The following is a 24,873-nucleotide window of genomic DNA, read 5'->3' as shown; positions in this document are numbered from 1 at the left end:
ACTGGGGGGCAGTGCATGGTCACATGCTCCTCCATGTCGGTCATCTTATAGACAGACTCACTACAAAGTAGGGAAGCACAAACTGGAGTAGGGGAGTCTTATTTTAGCTCTATGAGGTACACAGTGATCTGCTGTCTGTAAGTGCTGTGAGTACACTTACTAATACTGTACACTGAACTATTTTATTATAAAGTAGCCAACCCCTTTGACAATGATTTTGAGGTCATTCCAAAAGATGCGATCAACAACATACGAATGACTTATTGTTCATCGTTTGATCATTGCCGCATTTACACCTGAAGATCATTGCTAAAATTTTAATGATTTCACAATTTATGGCACAATAATTGGCCCGTGTAAAAGGCCCTTAAAGCTATGACTCATAAACAATAATTATGTGGCCAACACACTATTTCCTAAACACAATCCTAATAACTTTTCAACGAGTTTTATTTACTATTTCAATTTAAAGCGACTCTGTACCCACAATCTGTCCCCCCCAAACCACTTGTACGTTCAGATTGCTGCTTTTAATCCAAGATCTGTCCTGGGGTCCGTTCGGCAGGTGATGCAGTTATTGTCATAAAAATGTATTTTTAATCCTACAGCGCGGTGTCTAACGGCCGGGGCTTACATTGTATATGCATTAGGCTGGCACCACCTCTCCGTCCTTCCTCCCCACCCTCTTCATGATTAGGAATGATCCAGGCAGATTGCTTCCTATTCCCCAGCTTTGTGCATAATGAACATGGGCTGGATCGTTAAGACACCTGTGCAAAGCTGAAACAGCAGTAAATGTTCCTGGAACATTCCTAATGATGAGGAGGGTGGGGAGGAAGGACATAGAGGTTGTGCCAGCCTAATGCATAAACAAATGTAAGGGGTTTGGGGGTCAGATTGTGGGTACAGAGTCGCTTTAAATAGATGCATACGATCCATAGATTTGGTTCACAAGAAATTAGTAACTACTTTTACTCATATCGTTTATTCACTTTAAATGCAATAAAACCATTATTTGGTTGGCCCACTCATTTCATTTCATGAACAGCATAGGGATCACTTTACCCTCAATCCACCCCCAAACATGTATATTACTATACTGCTCTAAGGACCAATCTAAATATTCCTACAACTTATGGTCCCTGTCCTTTCATAGCAACTTGGGCAGCATGGTGGCTCAGTGGTTGGCACTGTAGCCTTACAGGGCTGGAGTCCTGGGTTCATATCCCACCAAGGGCAACATCTGCAAAGAGTTTGTATGTTCTCTCCGTGTTTGCGTGGGTTTCCTCCCACACCCAAAAAATATACAGATAGGTGAAGCGCTGTGGAATCTGTGTGTGCTATACAAATAAATAAATAAAAAACTTCACTTATTAAATTTATCGACAGGCAGGTAAACTATCTTGTTTGTTACTACTTTTCCAAACTAGAATTCTCTTTCTCTCCCTCTATACACATATATATGTAGATATAAACATATTTACCCTTCCTCCTACACTGGACGTATGTATCCTGCACTGTAAGCACTGTAAGCACAACATATGTAATACTCCTGGCCTTTTGCCTGACGCATCAAAGAAAATCCATTCATCCTTCATCTAAGTAAACAGTTAACTTAGGCCTTATTCCCACATTCCATGCACAGTCCGTATATACTGTATATATAGATGGGGTGCAATGGAATAAATTATCGGAACTCCCGGCATCATGTATCATTATGATGCAGGGAGCTCCGAAACAGTTTAAATCTTCGCAGTACTTTACTGACACAGCCACGCAACTCAGTATTTGGAAGGACTATGGTTTGTCATGTAAGTACCAATGGCACCGACTGTCCACATGGAGTGGCTTGTAATTTACCTCGCACATTTATCATTACACATTGCCAGCCCTGTCCTTCCCTTTTATCATTGCACTAAATGGCTATGTTCCCACTTCATAATAATATCAGCCGAAGGCGGCCTTCTCATTAAATGGATGGCCACTAATAATGATCATGATTGTCATTAGAGGCCGTCTAAGTTACAAGATGGCCACCCATATTTTCCGGAAGTGGGAATATAGCCTATGAGTGCTCTACTTCAGTGTAATATAATGATGTATGTCTATGCCAGAACCCTAATACAATTAGTAACTGACATTTATATACTGTGCTATGCTGAAAGACATACAAGTGGCAGTGTGGCAATATTAATGATTCTATTCCATGGGTAGTTCCTCGGAAGTTCCTTTCAGTTCTCTTTTATAAACCAACCTATCCCATCTATCATAAAGTGTGTTCATTATTTGGATGCTATGGGACATTGATGCATTATTTGGATGCCTCAATGTCCAGGCTTTTAATGGTTCTAGCCTTTCTGCTGCCACTTACCGTGGCAATATTTTCTAAATCTCAGTTATTAGTATAAAAATGATCGTGACAACTCTTCTTCCATGCTTCTGGAACATGATGATAGCAAGTGTTCCATTTCTATGCAGCACCACCACAGGGCAACTGGTAAAATCAGAAAATGAAATCTTGCAGTTGCCATTACCTCCACTAGGCCTAAATGCAATATGAAATCTTTGGCTATGTTTACACTACATTTTTTCCTGTCAATTTTTGAAAAGAAAAAATGACGTCAAAATAACATTCATCATTTCACTGTTTGGCCGCTCCTGCAATGACGGCTGCTGGTACATTATTCTAAAAAATTGTGCAAAGACCAAAGCACTCCTGTTAGTCAAAAAAAGACTTTCACAACATTAAAATATGGTTGATAATGAAATGAAGCAAAGTTACAGGTTCCGTAATCCAAAAAGAACCAAAAGTCCATAAAAAGAGAAAAAAAAGTAACAGCTTCAAGGCGGATTCAAAGTGCAAAAAAAGTGCTATTTATTACCTCATGGTACATACAATTCAGCAACGTTTCGACCTACATGGTCTTCCTCAAGCTGCCTGAGGAAGACCATGTAGGTCGAAACGTTGCTGAATTGTATGTACCATGAGGTAATAAATAGCACTTTTTTTGCACTTTGAATCCGCCTTGAAGCTGTTACTTTTTTTTCTCTTTTTAGGTACATTATTCTAGTTTAGGTGAACTAATTGACCTGTGGATGTGTCTTTAATTGAAAAGCCCATTGAATTTAGAAAAAACGGTGAAAGGATAGTGAAAAAAGAAAAACTGTGTGAACAACTGAAAATAATTGTCATGATCATTATTTTGACGTCCATTATTTGATGTCCATTATTTAATACACTGTGTGCATTGGACGTCTGTCAACTGCACTGCACTGAACTCAATTAAATTGCGGCAAAAACGGACACCTTTTTAAACAGAAAAAGCGGACACCTTTTTAAATAAATAAAAAAACAGATGCCTTTTTTTCATTTTTTTTTTTTAACGTAGTGTGAACATAACATTTCGATCGTTGCCTGCAATTACACAGAACGATTATCGTTTAAATTCGAACTATTTAACGATTTTTCGCAGGATAATCGCCCCCTGTAATAGGGCCCTTAGGTATACAATACCTGAGCCCTCCTCAGTTAGCCAAGCTTAGCTCACCATAGTGAACTGTTAGAAGAAAATGTAAATAAAAATGTATATATGCAAGACAAAACATAGACTTCATGTTTCTAATATTTATATTAGTATAGTCATGTTTATCATGTTAGTAAATGAACTGCTATAAAACCCAGTGCACTACATGTATAGTACAACAGTATATGCAGTTTTGCAGAATTAAAAGAGGAATTGTTATAAAATCCTTAATTTAATCTACTGTTTATATGGTAAGGATAAATTCACATGTAGCGGAAATGATGCTATAATTGGGATTAATGTGATGATAATTTAGGGTGCCTTTAGACAGTGAGATTTATCTGACAGATTTTGGAAGCCAAAGCCAGGAATGGATTTGAAAAGAGGATAGATCCCAGTCTTCCCTTTATGACCTGATCTCTGTTTATAGTCTGTTCCTAGCTTTGGCTTCAAAAATCTGTCAGATAAATCTCTCTGTGTAAAGGCACCCGCTGGGTTCATACTACGTATATTTCAGTCAGTATTGTGGTCCTCATATTGTAACCAAAACCAGGAGTGGATTGAAAACACAGAAAGGATCTGTTCACACAATGTTAAAATTGAGTGGATGGCCGCCATTTAATGGCAAATATTTGCTGGTATTTTAAAACAACGGCTGTTATATTGAAATAATGGCAGTTATTTACTGTTATATGGCGGCCATCCACTCAATTTCAACATTGTGTGGACAGAGCCTTTCTGTGTTTTTAATCCACTCCTGGTTTTGGTTGCAATATGAGGACCACAATACTGACTGAAATATATGTAGTGTGAACCCAGTAACTGTGGTTGTTTCAGTAGATAGAGCTGCTACTTGTGGTTTCTGCAAATATCTCACAGGCTTTGCGGGATAAAGACAAATCTCAGTTTGAGTATCATACAGTTTAAGCTGTCAGGTTATGAAATCTTCAGTGTGTAGAGATTTATGAGATATTTAAGTCAACACATTTGTAAATCATTAAGCAGATAAGTAAAGGACATTATTTTACAAGCATGTCATTTCATACAATGCTGATATAAAGGCCTGTTGTAAAAAAGAATTGCATATACACATCCATATATACACATTATAACTTAATAATAACATCATTTTCTGAGTCCAGATAATACTTCTGAATTCCATTGTCACAGCTTTAAGCAGGGGTAGGGAACCTCACTAAAATCATTCAAAGAGCCACTGCACTCAATGTTATACTGTGCGTGGCAGTTAGTAGTGTACGTTTGCAGCACCCGGGGTGAGGTATTGTTCCCCTAATGCCCCTGCTATTGTAGTTAACCCTCTGTGATGCCCCTGGTACCTGATAGGATTCCAGTAGCCAGAGTTAACCCCCAGTGATACCCCTGGTAGCTGTAGTTAACCCCTTATTGATGCCCCTGGTAGTCCTAGTTAACTCTCCAGTGATGCCCTTGGTAGTCTATTTAGTCCCCCAGTGATGACTCTGGTAACCATAGTGAACCCCCCCAGTGATGTCCCTGGTAGTCCTAGTTAACCCTCCAATGATGTCCCTGGTTGTCTAGTTAACCCTCCAGTGTTGTCCCTGGTAGTCTAGTTAACCCCCCAGTGATGCCCCTGGTAGTCTAGTTAACCCTCCAATGATGTCCCTGATTGTCCTAGTTAACCTCCCAGTGATGCCCCTAGTAGCCCTAATAAACCCCTAATGATATCTCTGGTAGTCTAGTTAACCTCCCAGTCATGTCCCTGTTAGTCTAGTTACCCCCCCCCCCCTCCCCCCAGTCATGTCCCTGGTAGTTTACTTTACCCCAGTGTCTGTACCAAATAATAAAAAAAAATCCATCCCACTCACCTTGCCTTCGCTCTAACACTGCTCAGGTCTTCTAATCTCTCCTCTAGCCTGTGCCGGAGAAAGAAAATGTGTGTTGCTTTGGTAGAGAAGGAGCCAGCACGGACAGCATCCTATGTCTTGTGACCCTAACATTCACAGACACAGGAGGATGCTCTGCGTGCCGGCTCCTGCCCCGCATGTAACAGGAGAGCCGCGGGCCGCACCAGGAATTCTCAGGGGCCGGATGCGGCCCTCGGGCCAGAGGTTCCCCACCCCTGGCTTAAAGTGTACCTGTCACAATAGGCCACTTGAATCAAATGCTCGTGTGCATTATCGTCTTATTGTATTTCTGTATCCATGTAGACCTGAATTTCTTGATTAGCAGTGGATCTCACCGCTGATCCGGAAGCAGCCCATCGTACCAGGTACACTTAAGAGCAAATGTAAGGCTGTGCTACCCATCAAACAGCTAGATTTAATAGGATGTTAGAAGTACACAGATCCTTCATGTAGATCGTATGCCTGGATCTGTTTCTTGATGTGGCTCAATTTTCCTTTTAAGTAGATGCAACGTTCCCGTTTTTCTATAAAGGCCGGATCCTGAAAGGAGATAATAAAATACTATGTTAAACAAAACTTTATGACTTTCTTTTATGCACATACAGTATTTTCCTTTCCAGCCCTGAACAAACGGGGGCTGGTTTTGTAGTTAGATGAGTATGCACTCATCCCTCAAGTTAGAATATGAATTGGTTGCAGGACGACCATTGTATATTGAAACCAAAACCCTATGAAACACTAGTAATTGGTTCTGAAGCTCCCATGATGTCATCCCAAAATTTGAAAATATGAAGATTTAAAGAAAAATAAGCAGATAACTAATATGGATAAAACACGTCCTTACATTTAACAGTCAGAAGGAGATACTGGATGCTGTAAATTACTTTCTATGTAGAGGACTGGAGCATTTTCAGGGTCCTGTAAAGATCACTCAGGTTTCTAGAAAAATAACATGAAGTCGTCCTCACCTGGTGCCCAAAGGAGCAGCTCATCCTGGCACAGGTAAAGAGCAGCACAGGACATGTAGTATCACACTATACTGTAGAAAAGAGATACTAGACAGCCTATCACTGCATGCATTTTAGTCATACTGTGGTGCCTCGGTTCTCGAACTTAATTGGTCCAGGTAGACAGTCAGTATTACTGTACTTCAAGACTGGGTGCCCGAAAAGTGTTTGAGTTCCAAAGAGTTTGAGAACCATGGTACCACTGTATTGGGGTTTACCCCAAAAATGGCCACTTTCATTGGTTGACCATTTAGTTAGTCATATGTGTTGCTGATCCTGACTGTCTGTAGCATTGCATGTTGGGTCTTGTCTCAAGTTACAATTGTCCAGTAAGGAAAATTGTATGTTAAAAATATTGTATCCCATTGTTAAGGGTTCACTGTACACACCTAGGAACTTTTGTCTGCACCAAATTTAATTGTTCAGTCCTCACATCATTCTAGCATTGTAATGAGACTAAAATGCCTGGAAAACGTTATAACGCCCGCCATCAGGCGTCATGACAGATACGTTTTTGGCTATGTTCCCACTACAGGATTTTAGGCGACTGCCTATTTGTGGTCTCCCACCACTGGTGTTCTTTTCTCTTCTTTTATGCACCTGTCGCAAAAGCTTTTTTTCTCAAGGTTAAGTGGTGATGAAGGTATTTTTATAATTTCGCCACTAGATGTCAGTATTTTTTATATGTATTTCTATATATGCACAGCTGAAGGTTCTAATGGGTTAATGTTTTCTATGTACTATGTGCTCTTAGTAACCAAAAGGTGTGGATCTTTACTCTGGCACACTCTCAGCCCCACCACTCACAGGCCCCTGTAGGAAGTTAGTTGCAGGGTGGGGGAAGTACTGTACAAGTCAATCTTATCCAGATTCTTGTGGGAGAAAGAAACACAGAGCAAGTGTCCCTGCTGTAGCTGAGCCAGGGTCTGGCTTATGCCAGGACCCCTGTCTGGGACCAAAGAGCAGTCTAGTCTGAGACACAAGCGTACAGATGCAGCTAGAGACAAATAGTTCTTCCAGTATTCCTACTATTTCTACTATGCAGTGCTAATTACTAGAAAGGGGGAAGAGTCCAGGAACATCCTGACCTAGGTTGTGAACCAGTCTAAAAAGTGCAGGGTAGTATCCTGAAATGCAAGAGGAACTAGCCTGCATAGGACAAAGCTACCAAGGAAGGTCTACGTATCCTATCTTGCAGTGCAGGTAACTGGGACACCCCTGGAAACCCACCAAGCAAGGGAGCACAATCTGGAGGAGGGAACTCTGAATTTAGCTCTACGAGGTACACAGGGAGCTGCTGTACTTAAAGAGGATGTATCACCACCTGTCGCAAAAGCTTTTTTTTCTCAAGGTTAGGTGGTGATGAAGGTATTTTTATAATTTCGCCACTAGATGTCAGTATTTTTTATATGTATTTCTAAATATAGAAATGGCACCGTACACGGGAATCGGGCCGCGGTCCGAAAAACGGACCGCGGCACTGGCTTCCCCGTGACGGCGCCGTTCGATCCGTCGGTTCAGATTAAAGAGGATGTAGAGCTTAATTCAAATTTCCCTCCTCCAGATTGTGCTTTCTTGCTTGGTGGTGAGGCTGTCCATAAGATGGCCGACACGGAGGAACATGTGATCATGCCCTATTGTTCTTTATAGGCATATACAGGCTCAGTAGTGGACACTGGGAAGCGGGGAATGGTCACATGCTCATTCATGTCAGCCATCTTATGGACAGCCTCACCACAAACAGGGCAGCCCAGCCTGTAGGAGAGGAGTCTGATATTAGCTCTATGGGGTACACAGGGAGCCGCTGTCTGTAATCGCTGTGAGTACACTTTCTAATACCGTACACGGAACTATTTTACTATAAAGTGGCCAACCCCCTTTAAGTATTTTAGGTCCCCTTAAGTCAGTGGCGGGGTACCTTTGGCCCTCCGTAGCTTGGCTGTCCAGGCATGATGGCAACTGTAGTTTTGCAACAGCCGGAGGGCCAAAGGTTCCCCACCACTGCTTTGAGTGGTACATATGTGAAATTTTTACAAACAAGGAAAACAGCTGATTGGTTTCGCTTAGTGGAAAGTATCCTAATCAGCAGAATAGGAGAACAATTGAAGAACATTTTACACGATCTCTTGTTGAAGCCTAAGGTTGCTTCCCAGATGGCTGCCAGCTTTTGCATATAGTTCCCACTCTGCTTTAAGTCAAAGGGAGGCAAGCCCTCCACGACATGCCCCATCTGGCATTATTTGAGGGAGTCACCCAGAGCTTGCAGCATCTGTGACCGCCATGTCACTACTTTTCTAGAATTACCTGGGCCAACCTCAGATAGCTTTATACACTTACATTTTTTTTCTTGTCATATTTTTCAGTGATGGCTTTGATCCTATCAGTTGTCTGTAAGAATAAAACATAGTATTAATCATTTCCTTTGTGATTTCCATGTCAGTTGGTTAAACTTGTAACTTCATGAGTGGTAAAATTCTATTTTGTACGTGAGCAGTATTAGGTTAAATAGGTTGTCTCATACATATCATGTGATATTATGGTGCGTTCACACCTACAGGATCTGCAGCTGATTTTCTGCAGCAGATTTCATTTAAATAACTGAACACAGCATCAAATCTGCTGCAGATCCTGTAGGTGTGAACGCACCCTTAGGGCAAATGGCAAAAGGTTGTCTGCTCAACTCTGGCTGACCTGGTCAGGCTATGAATTAGATGGTCATTCATTTGAGTGACTACCATGCAATGTTAAACTGATTGGTCAGACATAGCTTCTTACAAAAATGAAAGCTGATTTCTGGGGGTTAAAGTAGCCAGCTTTGTTTTAAATGGTTTATCCAGCGCTAAAAAAACATGGCCACTTTCTTCCAGAGGCAACATAACTCTTGTCTCCAGTTCAGGTGTGGTTTGCAATTAAGCTCCGTGATAAGTTGAATAGTTCACGGACTCACCTCCTGACTCTGAGATCCTCTACTTAGTTTTTCCATCATGTTATCAAGTTCTTTAAACTTTAGTAAGGCACTTCTAACTTCTGAATACAGCTCCTTGTATTCTGCATATTGGTCATTGAATACAGCTTTATAACTGTCCCGTTCCTCTGTGTTCTTGATCTCTGGATACTTGCTGTAGTATAAAGAACATTATACACAATTATCACAGGTCAAATGGTAAAAATACTCATAGGTAAAGGTCCATCTCTTCCTAATACAAAATATGGTAAGAAGGGAACCATTCTTATTATTTTAAAAGCATTGGGTCACATATAAACAACTGAATATTGGGTTCAGTAATTAAGTTTATTAATTTGCTGTTACTTACATAGCACTACAACAGTAAATGTATTCAGTGGGACTCACAACCTAATTTTCCTATCTCACACTCGTTGGCCTACTTTATAGAGGCGTGGTTGACCTAAAAGATGAATATGAGGAGTTCTTTGGAAAGTTTGAAAAGAAACCCATGCAAGCATTTATAGAACATACAAACCCGAATATGGCATTCTACTTTTTCCATACTCATATTCTTACATTCATTGTGCAATATGTAATACATTACTAGAGATGAGCCAATCAATGAAAAATTTGTTTAGTAAGGTATGCAAATATTCGGTTGGATTTGCAAGGTTTGCGAATATTCGGTCAGATTTGCAAATATTCGCAAGTCGCATGCAAACGATTCTCAATTAAACAGCCAAACCATTGTAGCTACAATAGTGGGACTATAACAGAGCAGTGTTTTGTTCATCAGCTATTGTTAAGACAGTGTCAAAAATTGGAGAATGTCAAATTTGTCAGTCAACCATGCCAGTCATTCATTCAATTGGAGTGGACAGAGGCTTCACAGCACCCACAGGCTGCTTTGAATGGACACTAGCTTAACAGCATCCACAGACTGGTTTGAGTGGCTCATACTAGATACAGGGAAAGAGGGAGGTGCTGACATCACAGAGGGGCTTGCATGTGATTGGATGGCTGCAAGGGACAGCTCCTGCCAAGTGACAGTACTGTACCTAAACATGTGATTCTGCCATCGCAGCCACCATGTTTAGCAAATTTCTTAATTAAAAACATGCAGAATTCGCTTAGCAAAACAAAGCGAATTAAGAGTGTTATTTGCTTCACTAATCTATAGACATAACTGAAAAATAATGTATGTTAAAAATCTGGGACTTCTGACTGTAGTTCCTTGGGAAACTAAAATAAATGTATAACTACAAAAAAAGATGTATAGTAGTTTCTGTATTTTCACTGTAGATAGGTAGTTAGGTACACGAACTGGGTACAATGTTCATTGGTATTATTGTTAAGCTTTACTTAATACTTCAGATGACTTTCTTCAGAACCAGAAAACAGTTAAGATGGTTAATTCTGCACCATTTCCATAAATAGCATAAAGTAACCCGCTTGTCTGTTCTTCCCCAAGAAAATCCTGATATGCTGCTCTTTCCATCCTATTATTGACAGTTGCTTGTCTAGGTTACAGGGGTTTATATAGCTAGGAACTATAAAAACAGTGATCTGGCTGGTGTTTATATAGCTATATAGCAAGGAACTGTCAATAATAGGATGGAAAGACTATGTTAGGAAAAGAAGGCAAGTTCGGTAAATAAATGTATTTGCAAAAATATTTAACTTGATGTGTCAAACAAGTTTAACAATGTTATGTGAGATAGGCTCTACATTAAAGCGGTATTCCTATGGATAGGCCATAAGTGTCTGAGATGGCAATGCTCCTTTAAAGCGACTCTGTACCCACAATCTGTCCCCCCCAAACAACTTGTACCTTCAGATAGCATTCCTAATGATGAGGAGGATGAGGAGGATGAGGAGGAGGGATTGAGGGGTGGTGCAAAGGTAGGGCACAGATATTCTAGGCCACGGCTGTTTGACACAGGGCTGCCAGTTTAAAAGTTGTCTCTTAGGACAATAACTGCACCACCTGTCGAACGGACCCCAGGACAGATCTTGGATTAAAAGCAGCTATCCGAAGGTACAAGCGGTTTGGGGGGAAAGGGGGTTAGATTGTGGGTACAGAGTTGCTTTAAGTTATGACACCAGAGAATAGCATATACAATAAGGGAGTTATGTAGGTATAACATTATGCATTATTCATATGACTCTTATTTCCATTTAATATAGAAAATGCATTTTATGTTGTCAATAGACTTCAGGAAAAAAAATCTTATGAAAAAGATTATATCTAATTTTCCTATGGTATTTACATCCTAATATTGTAAATTATAGGTAATAGGTAAAACTATATATAAAAATAGGTAAAAAATATTTCACATACTAATATATCATGCATATAGGAGCATATACTGTGGCTTCTTAAAATTTATGTGCTGCACAAACCTGTGATATGTCACCTGCGCTTGGCGTAGACATTGCTTATAAATTTACACCTACTCCATAGCAGGTGTAATTTTTTCCCTGCTTTATGCCTGTTTCCAGTCATAAACCCTGATAAATAAGTTTTAGGTAGAGGCCACGCTTCCTCCTGCTTTGCCGCATCACCCTGCCAGCCCCCATCAGGCGAGGGGGGGGGGGCGGCTGGTGTACACCACAGAGAAGAGGTGAATCTGCCCCTTTTCCGTGGCGTACACCAGGAGTGCACTTTGATAAATGTCCCCTTTGTGTTTCTCTGTACAGGTCTGCATAGAGCCAGGTGCATGAGGCCTTAGTTTGCTTTGGAGTTGTATATAAAAGTATTGAAGCAACAAAATGACATGTAAAATGTAACACAGTCTATAAGCTACAGGAACTTCTTTTGGACACTGCTTGAGTGCCCTGCAATATTGTGTCCAACATTTTTTCCTTTTTCTTATTATTCAATGTCCATGGGGGATAAGTATATTGGTGTACTCACAATCTCAGACACTCATAGTTATGACTTACACAACATAATCTGGTACAATATAAGGTTTTGGCCGGTAACCAGTGGGTATAGATCGACTCAAAGCTTCAGTGTCACTGCCTTTATCTGTGAAATGGATAGTCTTGGTGACTTTCCCTTTTATATCTTCTAATTGTTGAACTTCATCTTCAAAAATTATCCTTTTTGTTTTGGTTGATCTCTGTACAAATGTAAAAAATACAAAATACAAATTACAACAAGCAAAAATCTCTGGGTTCACACTAAGGGGGAGATTTATCAAATTGGTGTAAAGTAGAACTGGCTCAGTTGCCCCTAGCAACCAATCAGATTCCTCTTTTCATCCCTCACAGATTCTTTAAAAAATGAAAAGTGGAAGCTGATTGGTTGCTAGGGGCAACTAAGGCAATTCTACTTTACACCAGTTTGATAAATCTTACCCTAAGTTTTTGTTTCTGTTTAAAATATGTTTTATATATTTAAAATGGAGAGAAAAAACATACACTAATGGGTGGTAAAACTGGATGCTGCTGTATTCCATATCCCATTGACACTATAAAGAAAACTGTAATGCAACGTATACTTTTTTTTATATAAACAAAAGTGTGGTTGACAATGTTTTTGTGTATGACAAAAATAAATGTATTGTAACTGAAACAGTGAAATGGAGGCAAAAGAAAAGGTTCCTGCTATGTATACAGGAATTGCTGAAATAAATTGACCCAATGCTACAAGTTAACATAATCCAAGTGCAATAAAGACATATATGTATTGTAATGATTGAGCACCACGTAGGGTCTTTTTACTTGGCCACATATGGGCCAGTGCAAGGATACAAACGAGTGCCAATCGGCAAGATTGGTGCTTATTTGCAGTGGCATGAAAAATTTGGTGGCCCTGTTTACACAGAGAGATGTGTGGCAGATAATGATTTACATTATTATTATTATTTATTTATTTATTTATTTATTTATTTACATGGGCAATTATCGGCCAAATTCTGAGGGAATCCCGGCTGGAGTGTATACACATAGGCTCAGATTTATCAAAGCATGTAAAATTTAGACTGGCACAAACTGCCCACAGTAACCAATCACAGCTCCTCTTTTATTTTACCAGAGCTGAAAGCTGAGCTGTGATTGGTTGCTGTGGGCAGTTTGCACCAGTCTAAATTTTACACTCTTTGATAAATCAACCCCATAGTATACACTCCGGCGGGGATCCCTAGCGGCACTGTAAAAACCTGACATGTCAGTTTTCTGCGGCCACTATTCATTGAATAGCGGCCGCAGAAAACCCTGTCAATGCACATAGTGTGCAGTGGGGAGTTCTGATGCGCCCAGATACGCCCGCATCAGAACTTAGCGTCGCTAAAGATTATCCGATGATCTTTTCAGAGATGACCGTTCCATGACCCGGCCGGGTCACAGAACGGCCGGTCTCATACGTAGTGTGAACAAAGCCTATATCATTATTAGGCTATGTTCCCACACAGTATTTTTTCTCTGTATTTTGTTTAGTAGTTTTCAACCAAAACCAGGAGTGGATTGAAAAAATAGATAGGCTTTGTTCACACACTGCTGAAATTTAGTGGATGGCCATCATTTAACGGCAAATAATGTCCGTTGTTTTAAAATAACAGTAATTATTTGTCATTAAATAGCGACTATCCACTAAATTTTAACAGTGTTGGAACATAGCCTTTCTGTGTTATCAATCCACTCATGGTTTTGGTTGAAAAATACTGAGGAAAATACTGAGGAAAAATACTGTGTGTGAACATAGCCTTAGATTTAGATGTTTTGGTATATGTTAAAAAACCTTTTTGACAGGTTACCAATCTATACCTGCACTTGTGCAATATAAATAAAACCTAGAAATAGCTTATTTTATGTATTTTATTCTGGTTTATCAGCCTAGAGGTTGTCTGCTCTTAGGACATGTTCACACATGGTATAACACTGGCCTCTCTGTGACCCAGCCGAGTCATAGAACGGCTGGTGTCAGAGAAGATCATACTGGCCGGTACTGCAGTACCATCCGGATGATCTTCATTTCTGTTGAATTTGGATGCGGGCACATCCGTCTGCCCCTGCATCCCAATTCACTGTTGTACACAATGGAGCGTGCGGCCGCTATTCAATGAATGGAATCCCATTCATACAAATACAACATATGTTTTGTATAAATCACGACCAGTGTTGCAAATTGCAACAACGGGCATAATTTATGCAAAACATACGTTGTGTGAACATGGCCCTAAAGTGTAACTTTCATTTTAACAGCTTTTTGAGTACATAAAGAGGCTGTGTTGCCTAATAAAACCTATTACAGAGTTTCTCAAAATGGCTTATACTGACCTATATTGATTTCAGCAAAAAAAAAAAAAAATGAAAAATTTAAATGACAGTTACACTTTAAGTCAAAATTTTATACACTCTTCCATGACTATTCACTAGAAAAGAATATTTTTAACTGGCACCTACTAGAGCCATCTTGTTAAAGGGGTAATGCGGCGCTAAACAGTTATTCACAAAATAACACACATTACAAAGTTATACAACTTTGTAATGCATGTTATGTATGTGAATGGCCCCCTTCCCCGTGTTTCCCCCCCCTCGCTACACCCGGAAGTGTGGTGCATTATACCCACTGCATCTCGCATCGACCCCCGTCCGCCATCTTGTGACAATGATGTCATCTTCGGGAGGCCGGCCGAACCGCTCCATCCGTCCCTCATGCCGTCCCCCCTCTGCCGCATCATAACTGAGATACTCAACACGAGATGCGGTGAGTATAATGCACCACACTTCTGGGTGTAGCGAGGGTGGGGGGAAACATTAGGGACGGATGGAGCGGTTCGGCCGGCCTCCTGAAGACTACGTCATTGTCCCAAGATGGTGGACGGGGGTCAACACGAGATGCGGTGAGTATAATGCACCACACTTCTGGGTGTAGCGAGGGTGGGGGGAAACACGGGAAAGGGGGCCATTCACATACATAACATACATTACAAAGTTGTTTAAATTGTTGTTTAAATGTTGTTTAAATGTTATTTTGTGAATAATTGTTTACCACTACCCCTTTAATGGGGCAATCCAATTTCAAACACACAAAAACACAGAAAAATGCAACAGCTCACCGCAATGGCAGATACAGACCCACTACAGACATGAAAATAGTTAAAAACAAATTCCTACAAAAATAATGAGGCTCTTGGATACCATTTGCAAACAGTGTAAACAACCCCACCACGATAAGGTGGCCTCATACCGGGGCAGTCCTACACTGTACTATGGCCTCTCCATGGCATGTAATACGCCAAATCTCTGGCCATGCAAGATCCATCTTATACTGGCAAAAGTAATTACACCCCCTAGGTGGGATGGGTTAAGTGCACAACCAAGTAGAGGCAGCCACTCCCCCCATCTGGAACACAGGAAAAAAGACAAATTTGGTCAGCTTTTCTAGAACACCATTCACTCTAGGCAGGAGCACGTTGCTATAGCTGAAATTGCAAACATACAAAACACAGAAAAATGAAACAGCTCACCGCAATGGCAAGATACAGACCCACTACAGCCATGAAAATAGTTAAAAGCAGCCCCCAACTGCAACTGTCTTTTTTTCTGTGCTCCAGATGGGGGGAGTGGCTGCCTCTTCTTGGTCGTACACTCCACCTATCCCACCCAGGTGGTGTAATTACTTTTGCCAATACTTGCATGCCCAGAGCATAGGCGTATTACATGCCATGGAGAGGCCATAGTACAGTTTAGGGTCTGCCTCGAGCATGAGGCCACCTTATCGTGGTGGGGTGGTTTACACTATTTGGAAATGGTAACCAAGAGCCTCGTTATTTTTGTGGGAATTTTATTTAGCAGTTGGAGGGGCTGCTTTTAACTATTTTCATGTCTGTAGTGGGTCTGTATCTTGCCATTGCAGTGAGCTGTTGCATTTTTCTGTGTTTGCGATTTCAGCCATAGCAACGTGCTTCTGCCTAGTGTATATAGTGTTCTAGGAGAGTTGACCAAATTTGTCTTTTTTTATGTGATCTAGAAGGGGAGTGTCTGCCTCTACTTGGTCGTGCATTCCACCGAGGTGGTGTAATTACTTTTGCCGGTGTAAGATGGATCTTGCATGCCCAGGGCATAGGTGTATTATGTGCCATGGAGAAGCCATAGTACAGTGTAGGACTGCCCCGGTATGAGGCCACCTTATCGTAGTGGGGCGGTTTACACTGTTTGCAAATGGTAACCATGAATCCAATTTCAACCAATAAGTTAATAATAATATTAAGCGTTTATCCAGATTATAAAAAACACAGCTACTTTCTTGCTAGAGATAAGAGTGGTGCTGTTTAATTTGTATATATATATATATATATATATAGTAAGGCAGCAGCTGGAAAAGTCTGTAATGGTATATATATCCCGGCCAGGTTCTTGGCATATACCTGGAGAGACGCAGGCGCATGTCACCAAGGTATGGAGCCTTGGTGAAATAAGAGTCTTTAGATGGTGTCAGCGGTGTTAGGCAGCTGATACGTGTAGTGTTAGATTGACTGTTTCAGTCAGTTTCGGGCCGGCTCTTATTGGCAGTAGGCATAGTGTTGGGTGGGTGCCTGCTCCCCATGTTCCATGCCGGGACTTGTTGGGTATATCTAAAGGGCCTATTACACGGGTCGTTTAGAGGAGCAAACGAGCGCTCTCAGCGCTCGTTTGCTCCTCGTTGCCCGCTCGCTGCCGCCGCTATTCAGTGCGGCTGCAGCGAGCGGGTGAGTGTGGGAGGGGGCGGCGGGGAGCTGCGTGGGGGCTGCCCGGGTGATCGCTGATCGTCCGGGCAGCCCATAGAATATAGCAGCGTCTGCTGCCGATGCTCCTATTCAACGGAGCGCCGGCAGCAGATCGCTGCTATATCAGTCGCTTGTTTTTCAACATGTTGAAAAACAAGCGACTGCAACGATCATAGGGCCTTAAGTCAGCAAGTCAGCTGACTAGGTGTGGCTACTACCCTGGACTAACTGTTTTGGCCCTGGGAGAAGGAAGACTGGAGCAAGCCAGTATCTGCCACACATGGTTCTGTTTGGTTTTCTACAAGGTATAGTGAGGGAACTTACCTGTATAGTAAGTGCTCAGACGAGCAGGTTTTTGTTTATGCTCTGCATGTGTTACAGCTGTATGCATCCTATGCTGCAATAAAGGCATGATACGGGAAACCCCCGCATTTGCAAGAAAGACTGCTCCTGTCTCTGTGCCATAACAAGGACTATGCTACGAACCCAGAGCTGTAAAGCTCACAATATATATATATATATATATATATATATATATATATATATGAGTTAGCCCTAAAAAGAACTGTTGGGTCCTTAAGTTTTTTTTCCACTGAGGACGCCTGGTCATTACAGGGTTAAGAAATTAATCATTATAGTGCTTAAATGCTGGATTCTTTCAGCCTCTCTACACTGACAATTCCACAACGTTCTAATCCCTACTCGGTCAGCTCTCCCTTGCTACACTGACTACCACTGTAAATATTGCTGGTTAAAGCGACTCTGTACCCACAATCTGATCCCCCCCAAAACCGCTTGAACCTTCAGATAGCTGCTTTTAATCCAAGATCTGTTCCGGGGTCCGTTTGGCAGGTGATGCAGTTATTGTCCTAAAAAACAACTTTTAAACTGGCAGTCCTGTGTCAAACAGCCGTGGCCTAGAATATCTGTGCCTTAATTTTGCACCATCCCTGCGTCTCTCCTCCCCACCCTCCTCATCATTAGGAATGCTCATGGCAGATTTTCTACTATTCATCTCCCGTGTCAGCACGGCACATGGGCTGGATCGTTAATGTTCATGTGCAATGTTCAGACAGGAGAAAATGTTCTAGGGGCATTCCTAATGATGAGGAGGGTGGGGAGGAGGGACGGGGGGGGGGTGCAAAGTTAGGGCACAGATACTCTAGGCTATGGTCGTTTGACACAGGGCTGCCAGTTTAAAAGTTGTTTTTTAGGACAGTAACTGCATCACCTGCTGAACGGACCCCAGGACAGATCTTGAATTAAAAGCAGCTATCTGATGCGGTTTGGGGGGGGGTCAGATTGTGGGTACAGATTCGCTTTAACTAAATTCAGATGCTGTCCCTGCTCGTTTCACTCTTCCTACTCAATGGCACAAGAATCAGGAAAGACTGTGAGAAAATTTGCCTCAGCATTGTGTTTTTATAGCATGTACATGATGTACGCAATGACGCTAATTGTACAACCAATCACAGTAATGCCAGTAGTGAACACGGCTACTATATTACCTAATGTGCCCTGCTTCCCCACACTTTCATTGGCTCTTTCAAATTGGTGGGAGGAAACTTAGGGTGCCTTCACACCTACCGAATCCGCAGCGGATCTCACTTCTGCGGATTCGCAGTGAGATCAGCTGCGGATCCAGTATCATTCACCCCTATGATAGCACATACTCGCAGCGGGATTGACATCCCGCTGTGAGTATGTGCTTTAACTCCCTGGTGCCCGCAGCCCCGCCGCCCGCATCCCCGTCCCATCATCCCCGCCCCCGGCATCCTCCATCCCCGTCCCCGGAATCCTCCATCCCTGCCCCCGGCATTCTCCATCCCCGCGCCTGCATCCTGCAGCCTGCCGCTGAGAGCATACATTACCTGCTCGGGTCCCGCTCAGCCGATCAGTGCACCACAGCGGCAACGGAGCCGGGAACTGTAGCTGCGTCGCCGAGCAGGTAATGTATGCTCTCGGTGGCGGGCGGCGGGATGCGGGTGCGGGGATGGAGGATGCTGGGGACGGGGATAGAAGATGCCAGAGGCGAGGCTGATGGGACGGGGATGTGAGCGGCGGGGCTGCGGGCACCAAGGAGTGCAAGCACATACTCACAGCGGGATGTCAATCCCGCTGCGAGTATGTGCTATCATAGGGGTGAATGATACTGGATCTGCAGCTGATCTCGCTGCGAATCCGCAGAAGTGAGATCCGCTGCGGATCCGGTAGGTGTGAAGGCACCCTTATGTTACTTACTAGATGCCATGGTCATGGAGGCTTGGCTTAGGTTGCCTGTCAGTCAGGGCTGCATTCACTACAAGGCACCCATGGGCAGGTGGGCAGGTGGGGAGGCACTCAACAACAAACAGCTTCTCAACTGCCACTGCTACCACCACTAACCACCTATGGACAGCCAACCATCAACAGTTTACATTGCACAAAGATTCCCAACAACACAACACAGTCAAATAGCCATTGAGTGGTTGTGTGTGACATTAAATACAACCACTTAGTGGTCATAGCTGTCCTGTGCTCATACTGTACACTGCGCAAACTATGGTCAGCATCCATTGCACACTTGCTACGCCTGCCAAACACAAATCCACCATAGCCAAGAACCTATAATTTACAACTGATAGGGACTTGATGGGAACTGCATTATTGACTTTTATGAAAGCGTTTTCTATGCATGCTATAAGTCTAGAGGTAATTTTACAGGGAAGCAGAGAAAGCTGAGCTCTGAGTATCACCTATTGTGAATGGTCTGACCCCCTCTTATCTATATACTGCTGTTACATTTCACTGTAATGCTGGTTATGATTATAAGGTGGAGACTACCTAAAAAAAGATTTTAGGATTGTTTTATAATTTAGACAATACAAAGGTGAATTAGAAAAAATAATCACCAAAAAGTCTTTAAAAATATGTTTAACACAAAAACTTGATCTAAATGGGTTTTGCAGTACTATTTGATTGATGGCCTATCTACAGGATTCGCCGAGTCCCGACACTATAGAGTGAACTATAAAGCTAAGCTGCAATTACCCAACACCATCACTATACAATGACCAGTGCAGGGTTTATAACGCTGCCAAACAGCTGGGTGTCATCACCTCACCAATGATCTGCCCTTTGGGTACTGTGGATAGGCCATCAATCATAAAGTCCCAGAAAACCCTTAAAGCAATGGGTCTTTTTCTGATGACACATTCCAGAAATGAAGACACAATAATTAATAAAATAGGAAATGAAAACGGAAAAGAAAAGTTAGAAATACAGATGTAAAATAAAGCAAAAGTGGAAATAAAGTAAAAAAAAACAAACATACATGGTATTTCAACAAAGAAGAATGAGTGAGATTTCATGCCTTGAAACCCCCTCACCTGAATGCTTCCAGTCTGCCTGCGTCTTTCTTCGTGCCGCCACATTTTTAGACATATCAAAGAAGTGGCCAAGTACAAGAACATATTGAAGAAGATGAAAGCTATGGCTGCCACCTGACCTCCTTCCACTCTACAGAATGCAACAATCAGTGGGTTTACAGCGAAAATAGAGTAGCATAAGCCACCGCGGTTTATATCATTGACATAAGCAATGCCCGCAGCCATGTATAAAAGAAACATGACAATATTGATGGAAAACTCCGTGAGTGGCCACCAGTGGGAGTCAAGGAGAATTGTCCGGTAGTATAAAGTCAGCCCCAAACCCAGTAGTATCAAAGTGACGAACCAAACCAAACTTGCGACAAGCATCACAAAGGGAGTCATTGGGCCATAATAACTATAGCCACCTGGCAATGTTCTTTGTAGTTCCGTGCCAAAGAGGTTATACCACTGGTAATCCTTCTGTAAATAGGCACAAGTACAGGCAAACACCATACCACCAAATATTAACTGAACTCCAGCCATTATCCTTAGCAATCCAGGCCAGGATTTCATGTAGGAATATTTTAAATTATAGGCTTCTACCTTTTCTCCATAAACGGTGTACAACTGAGTCTTCCTTTCAATAGAATCTGGAGTTTTCTTTTGCTTAATCTCATGAACAGCATTGACGCTGACTGATGAATCTGTAAAATCCCCAGACTTGTTAATAAGACTAGATTCCCTGCTAACATCTCTGAGTGATGAAATCGATGGGAAATCATGAACATCTTCTACATGTTTTAAGGTGAAATGTTCTCCTTTTGTCCTGTCTTTTGTAAAGAATCTTTTCCAGGAGTCAGGGATGAAATGGCGAACAGGATTTAATCCATTTTTTCCCTTAATCTCCAGATCTTGGAGAGTAGATGAGGCTCCAGGTTCTTTGCGTGTACCATGATCATAATAATCAAAGGAGAAACTTGGTGCATCCCCCCATTTTGGAGACTCTGTTGGGCACACCACTGGTTTTCGGCTTCTATTCTTCTCAGCTAGTAAAGAGAAGGAAGACATTTCAGTTCTATCGATGTGACTTCATGTAAAATGCTGCTGAAAATATATCTGGAGGCATCAGTTCTTTTCCCATGTCCCAATGGAGAATTTGCTCTAGTTCACGAACCACGTGGTATACGTTACTTTTCTTTACACAGAAAAAAAGTCTGAAATAAAAAAAGAAATACGCAAACATTATTAGCATGTATTTATTTTTGTATCCATTGCCTTATGGACCAATTAAGTTGGAAAAAACATAATAATGCGTCTGGACCGGCTGATATTTATTTATTTTTTTTAACTATAAAGAGCACAAAAATATATGGAGCAAATATATAAATATCTTACTTAACATTGTCAACTACAATCACTCTATTATGTTGAAAAATCCTGCTAGTTTCCTCTGTATCAAATTTTCATGTCAAATCTTTAGGATTTGCCACCAATGTAACTTCATATTCAGTCTGATTGCTGGAACCTCACTAAAGAAGAAGGGAATACAACATAAATAAAAAATAAATCACATTAGTTCCTTCTTTTAAAAAAATGTCACTTTGAGTTTCACTTGCTCTTATCAGGGGCAACAATGTGCTGAGACCATAGGGAGAGGCATGTGGGTTGCTATAGTTTACATGGCCTTATTTGTTATTTGTTTTCTCTTTTCCACCTAAAACTGTGCAACTCTCTTAAATGGCTAGTCAAAAAATGTAGAACAAGCCAAATTAGTAGGGAGTCTGGATCTCTTGTTTGCCCTGGTCATTGTGTTTGTTCAGTGCATATGTTTCTCATAGATGCCATGATAGAAACCCAAATGACCTAATAATGTCAATAGAGTGAACTTGCACCTGTGGATTGCTCTTGCACTTTTTGTTTCTTTTTGTCTGTACTTAAGCCACATGTGGCATGCAACCTGCAGTGTGAACAGATAGGCATAGGAGTGCTGCGGACTTTTTTCTGTTATAAGTGGGGGTGCGGCTACCTCCTGTTGGCTTGCACTACACACATGTCCTGTGGATGCTATAAATAGAGATTATTTGGCTCCTATCTGGCCAGTTTTTAGGCTTATTGTTAGCCCAGGAGAGGCCATTGCTACATTGATAGTGTGAGAATGCTAGAGTAGGACCATGTCGCTGAGGACACCTTAACGTGGTGACACTCTGGTACACTCTGTTTGATCAAACGTTTTGCTAAGATCCTTATTTTTTAATGTCTATAGAGCAGTTTTTTATTGTGTGTATGCCGGGGGGAGTATATACGGTAAGCACTTGCATCTGTAGGTTGCTGTTGCACTTTTTGCTTTTTGTTTGTACTGTAGCCACATGCAGCGTGCAGCCTACAGTGTAAACAGAAGCATAGGAGTAAGTAAGTCCAGTAGAGACTAGAGCTAGCACCAGAGTTCATGTGTGGCTTTCAGGACTATATGGGCTAGGACCAACAGACTGAGGGCGTATAGGCAGGAATACAGCTAGGTGGTGCATATAACAAGTAGCAAAGTGTAACAAATCCGATCCAGTAGAAGAAAGAGCTAGCACTCACCATCTGCTGCCGACTTTTTTTCTTTTTTCTGTCACAGAGACACATCAAAAGTTTTAATCGGTCCAGGTCTGAGTGTTCAGAGCTGTACTGATCGGGAGAACAAGCCAAGAGAAGACCACGCCAACCTCTCTCTTTTCTGTCTTGTGTGATCAGTCAGGCTCTATCTAGTTGCCTATGTAAGTCTATGGAGCCTGACTGATATCACGTGGCAGGGAGCCAGGAGAGGACCGTGTTTAGCATAGTCTTCTCCCAGCTCGTTCTCCCAATCGGTACGGGTCTGAACACTCAGACCCGGACTGATCAACACTTTTGACATGTCTTTATGGCATATCAAAAGTTTTTATAAACGACAGTGACATTTTAAATTAAGAATCCTAGCCTTATCCAGGGTATTGCTATGGTAAACCATAACAAAATAGGTTAAGTTAGGGGTGGAGTTACCTGGTTTTAATTTCCACATTTTTTTCTTTAAGGCCTGTCTTCTGTGCTGCCATCAAGAGATCAAGCTCTGACCAATTATACTGATAATTGTATAGTATCTGCACAATCCTCTCTATCCCCTTCCTGCATTCATCTTTGTTATTAGCCCAGGGAGCAAAAAGGAAGCTGAACCCTGAGCATTGAGTTTATTACTGAGCACAATGGAAGGCAGAGAGGCAGTAATATGTATGTAGGGGAAAAGCAAGCAGTCTGTGAGACAAGACAAAAGGAGCAGTCTGTGTTAGTAGGTGAAAGAGAGTGGAGAGCAGTTTGTGTGGACAGGGGAACAGTCTATGAGAGGAGGCATAAGAATAATTCTGTAATAGATATGATATGATATACCGTGAGGGATTAGGACATGCAAAGCGGTCTATGTGAAAGAAGGGAGCTTTGAAGAAGCTTGGATGATATGGGGGCATTGTCATCAGTCTATGACAGATAGAGGGGGTATTAAAAAAAAGTTTCTTAGGGTGGTATTAGACAGCTTTTCCCAGAGCTGAAAGCTGAGCTGTGGTTGCTATGTTTCTATTTTACATAGTTTGATATATCTTAGCTACAGTGCATTGTGAATGGTCCAGTTCTCCAAAAAACATATACTGTTAAAGCTAAACTCATCATTAATGCAGTTAAAAGGAAACAGAATTCTAGTTGCTGGATGGCTTTTCATTTTGGGGGGAAAAAACTATATTTTCCTGCCACTATGAAAAAACACACAGAAACGAAGACATAAGCCTATAGAAAAGAATCATACACTAAAAATGAATCTGCTTTGTACTAAGTACTTGCTTTACAATGCTGCCCTATATACTGACGACAAACCGCGTTACTACACAACAGTTAAAAGTTTAAAATGACAAGAAAAAAACAAAAAATATTTAAAACTATCCAAAAATCTCCTTTTTTTTTATACACCAATAACGGAAGTGATATGTTTGTCCTCATACAATTGACAGACGGTGCACAACTAAGGCTTTGAACAGACTGTGCGACCTCATTACCTCATTTTTCTATGTTGTCTCTTTAGAATAGATATAAATATAACTCTATTATAGTCTTACCTGACTTGTTACATTTCTTAGGCCCATTTGCTGTGTCAGAATTGGGGATCATCACTATAACAAATATATTTCCACTTCCTGGTTAAAATCACCACTCTTATTTTGAAAGACGGGAGACTCCTATACTGTTATCAGCATGCAATATGTAATATCCAGTTATCCATTAACTATACCACAGGGAGCAGCAAAGGAGGGTGTGCTGGAGGGTGACGTTATTTAACACTTGTAGTCTCTCCTGGGATTAGAAAGTAGTAATAAAAACAATATTAGTGAGAATAACAATAATAGTAAGACAAATCACAATTTTTTATAATTTTTTTAAAATA

At 41.5% G+C, this 24,873-nt stretch overlaps 1 protein-coding gene across 2 annotated transcripts; it reads right to left on the bottom strand.

Annotated features, from left to right (window-relative positions):
- Positions 1–4,299: 4,299 nt before the first annotated feature.
- On the bottom strand, positions 4,300–24,662 carry OCEL1 (occludin/ELL domain containing 1). Of its 2 annotated transcripts, none has more exons than XM_069962310.1 (6): positions 24,548–24,662; positions 20,445–21,640; positions 12,308–12,486; positions 9,362–9,533; positions 8,752–8,802; positions 4,300–5,947 (listed from the first exon to the last, which is right to left on the bottom strand). In XM_069962310.1, the coding sequence occupies exons 2-6, from the start codon at positions 21,492–21,494 to the stop codon at positions 5,834–5,836; spliced, it is 1,566 nt and encodes a 521-aa protein (XP_069818411.1). In that variant the 5' UTR covers positions 21,495–21,640; positions 24,548–24,662; the 3' UTR covers positions 4,300–5,833. The 2 variants fall into 2 exon arrangements, with proteins under 2 accessions (XP_069818411.1, XP_069818412.1); XM_069962311.1 differs by having other exon boundaries at positions 21,030–21,640.
- Between the last annotated feature and the right edge of the window lie 211 nt (positions 24,663–24,873).

The sequence above is a fragment of the Dendropsophus ebraccatus genome, chromosome 3 (genome assembly GCF_027789765.1).
Source record: "Dendropsophus ebraccatus isolate aDenEbr1 chromosome 3, aDenEbr1.pat, whole genome shotgun sequence".
Lineage (NCBI taxonomy): Eukaryota > Metazoa > Chordata > Amphibia > Anura > Hylidae > Dendropsophus > Dendropsophus ebraccatus.
Note: the sequence above shows the minus strand (reverse complement) of the source record. Positions and strands in the feature narration are given on the sequence as shown.

What these genes read in the sequence shown, in the direction of transcription:
- OCEL1 (XM_069962310.1), bottom strand. Translation starts at nt 21,494, where the DNA reads ATGTCTTCCTTCTCTTTACTAGCTGAGAAGAATAGAAGCCGAAAACCA. An exon ending in GGCAGACTGGAAGCATTCAG is followed by an intron (nt 12,487 to 20,444) that starts GTGAGGGGGTTT and finishes ACATTTGTACAG; the next exon opens with AGATCAACCAAAACAAAAAG. An exon ending in GAGGATCTCAGAGTCAGGAG is followed by an intron (nt 8,803 to 9,361) that starts GTGAGTCCGTGA and finishes TTATTCTTACAG; the next exon opens with ACAACTGATAGGATCAAAGC.